Below are 1,183 nucleotides of genomic sequence, written 5' to 3'. Positions count from 1 at the left end.
GCAACTGTTGTTGGGTTGTTTTTTTTTTTTTTTTTTGCATATCTAGGGGGGAAACCCACCCCTGCTGCATACTTAGGAGGGGAAGCTCCATTTTGCTTGTTCTCGGAACGGGCAACCAACAGGCCCTGCAATCGAATGTCCTGCCTCACCTCACAGAAAGCGGAGGGACATTGTTCTCTCCGGTGAACATACGTTGAGATATGGCTATGGCCAGCATTCAGGGGTGTGTGTGGTTCTGTAGAAATCCATCCTCTCCCCCCGTGTCAGTCAGCTTAGAAAAGGAATCACCAATATGGTGCCCACCAAGTTTTTTCCATAAAGTGGGTGGGGCCAGGTACACCTCTGAGTAGCAGGGTGTGTGTGAACAAGATCTTGGGGTAAGGGTGGACCGTAAGTTACCTATGAGCAGCCAGTGTGATGCGGTGACCAAAAAAGGCTACTGCAGTCTTGGGGTGTCTCAACAGAGGCACAACATCCAGTTTGCAAGATGTGAGATCGTCCCGCCGTACCCTGAACTGGTCAGGCCGCACCTCCAGTTCCGGGGGCCCCGCTTCCAAAAGGATGTGGACGGAATGGAGCGTGTGCAGACTAGGAGAGTGAGGAGGACGACTGAAAGGCTGAGGGGGGGATGGGATGGCTCTCATGAAGCATCTGAAGGGCTGTCACTCAGAGGAGGAGGAGGAGGGCAGGGAGCTGTCCCTGTGGGCAGCAGAGGAGAGGACTCACAGGAATGGGTTTAAATTAAGGGCAGGAAGATAGTGGCTGGGTATGAGGTAAAACGTTTTGACAGTCAGAGTTCTTCAAGAGTGGAATCAGCTGCCAGGGGTGGTGGTGCTGGTGCGCTCCCCCTCACTGGCAGTCTTTAAGCAGCGTCTGGACAAACTCTCGTCAGGGATGCTCTAGGCTGATCCGGCACTGAGCAGGGGGTTGGACTAGATGGCCTCTGTGGCCCCTCCCAACTCTGTGTGATTCTCTGATTCTAGGGAGGGCTTTTGCCCAGCAGGGCTTCTGATTGGCCACTGGAGATCTGATTGACTGTGCAAATTCAAGCATCACTGCGTTGGCAGCAGCTGCCGCCACCCCAGCACAAGGATCTCCATTTTGTGACTGACAGTAACTGGCATGTAAGCGAGAAAATACGTTTGGACGATACGTTCTTTTTAAAAGGCCTCTTGTTCAGCAG

General features: G+C 53.0%; 1 protein-coding gene across 1 annotated transcript in view; it reads right to left on the bottom strand.

Annotated features, from left to right (window-relative positions):
- Window positions 1–1,183, bottom strand: part of LOC107117628 (retinol dehydrogenase 13) — a 17,152-nt gene that overhangs the window by 6,419 nt on the left and 9,550 nt on the right. Inside the window, exon 5 of the mRNA XM_015419778.1 lies at window positions 510–617. Within this exon, the coding sequence (XP_015275264.1) occupies window positions 510–617 (108 nt within the window). The remainder of the gene's footprint in view (window positions 1–509; window positions 618–1,183) is intronic.

The sequence above is a fragment of the Gekko japonicus genome, unplaced genomic scaffold (genome assembly GCF_001447785.1).
Source record: "Gekko japonicus isolate JY-2015 unplaced genomic scaffold, Gekko_japonicus_V1.1 scaffold2109, whole genome shotgun sequence".
NCBI lineage: Eukaryota > Metazoa > Chordata > Lepidosauria > Squamata > Gekkonidae > Gekko > Gekko japonicus.
This window is presented reverse-complemented; position numbering and strand designations above follow the sequence as displayed.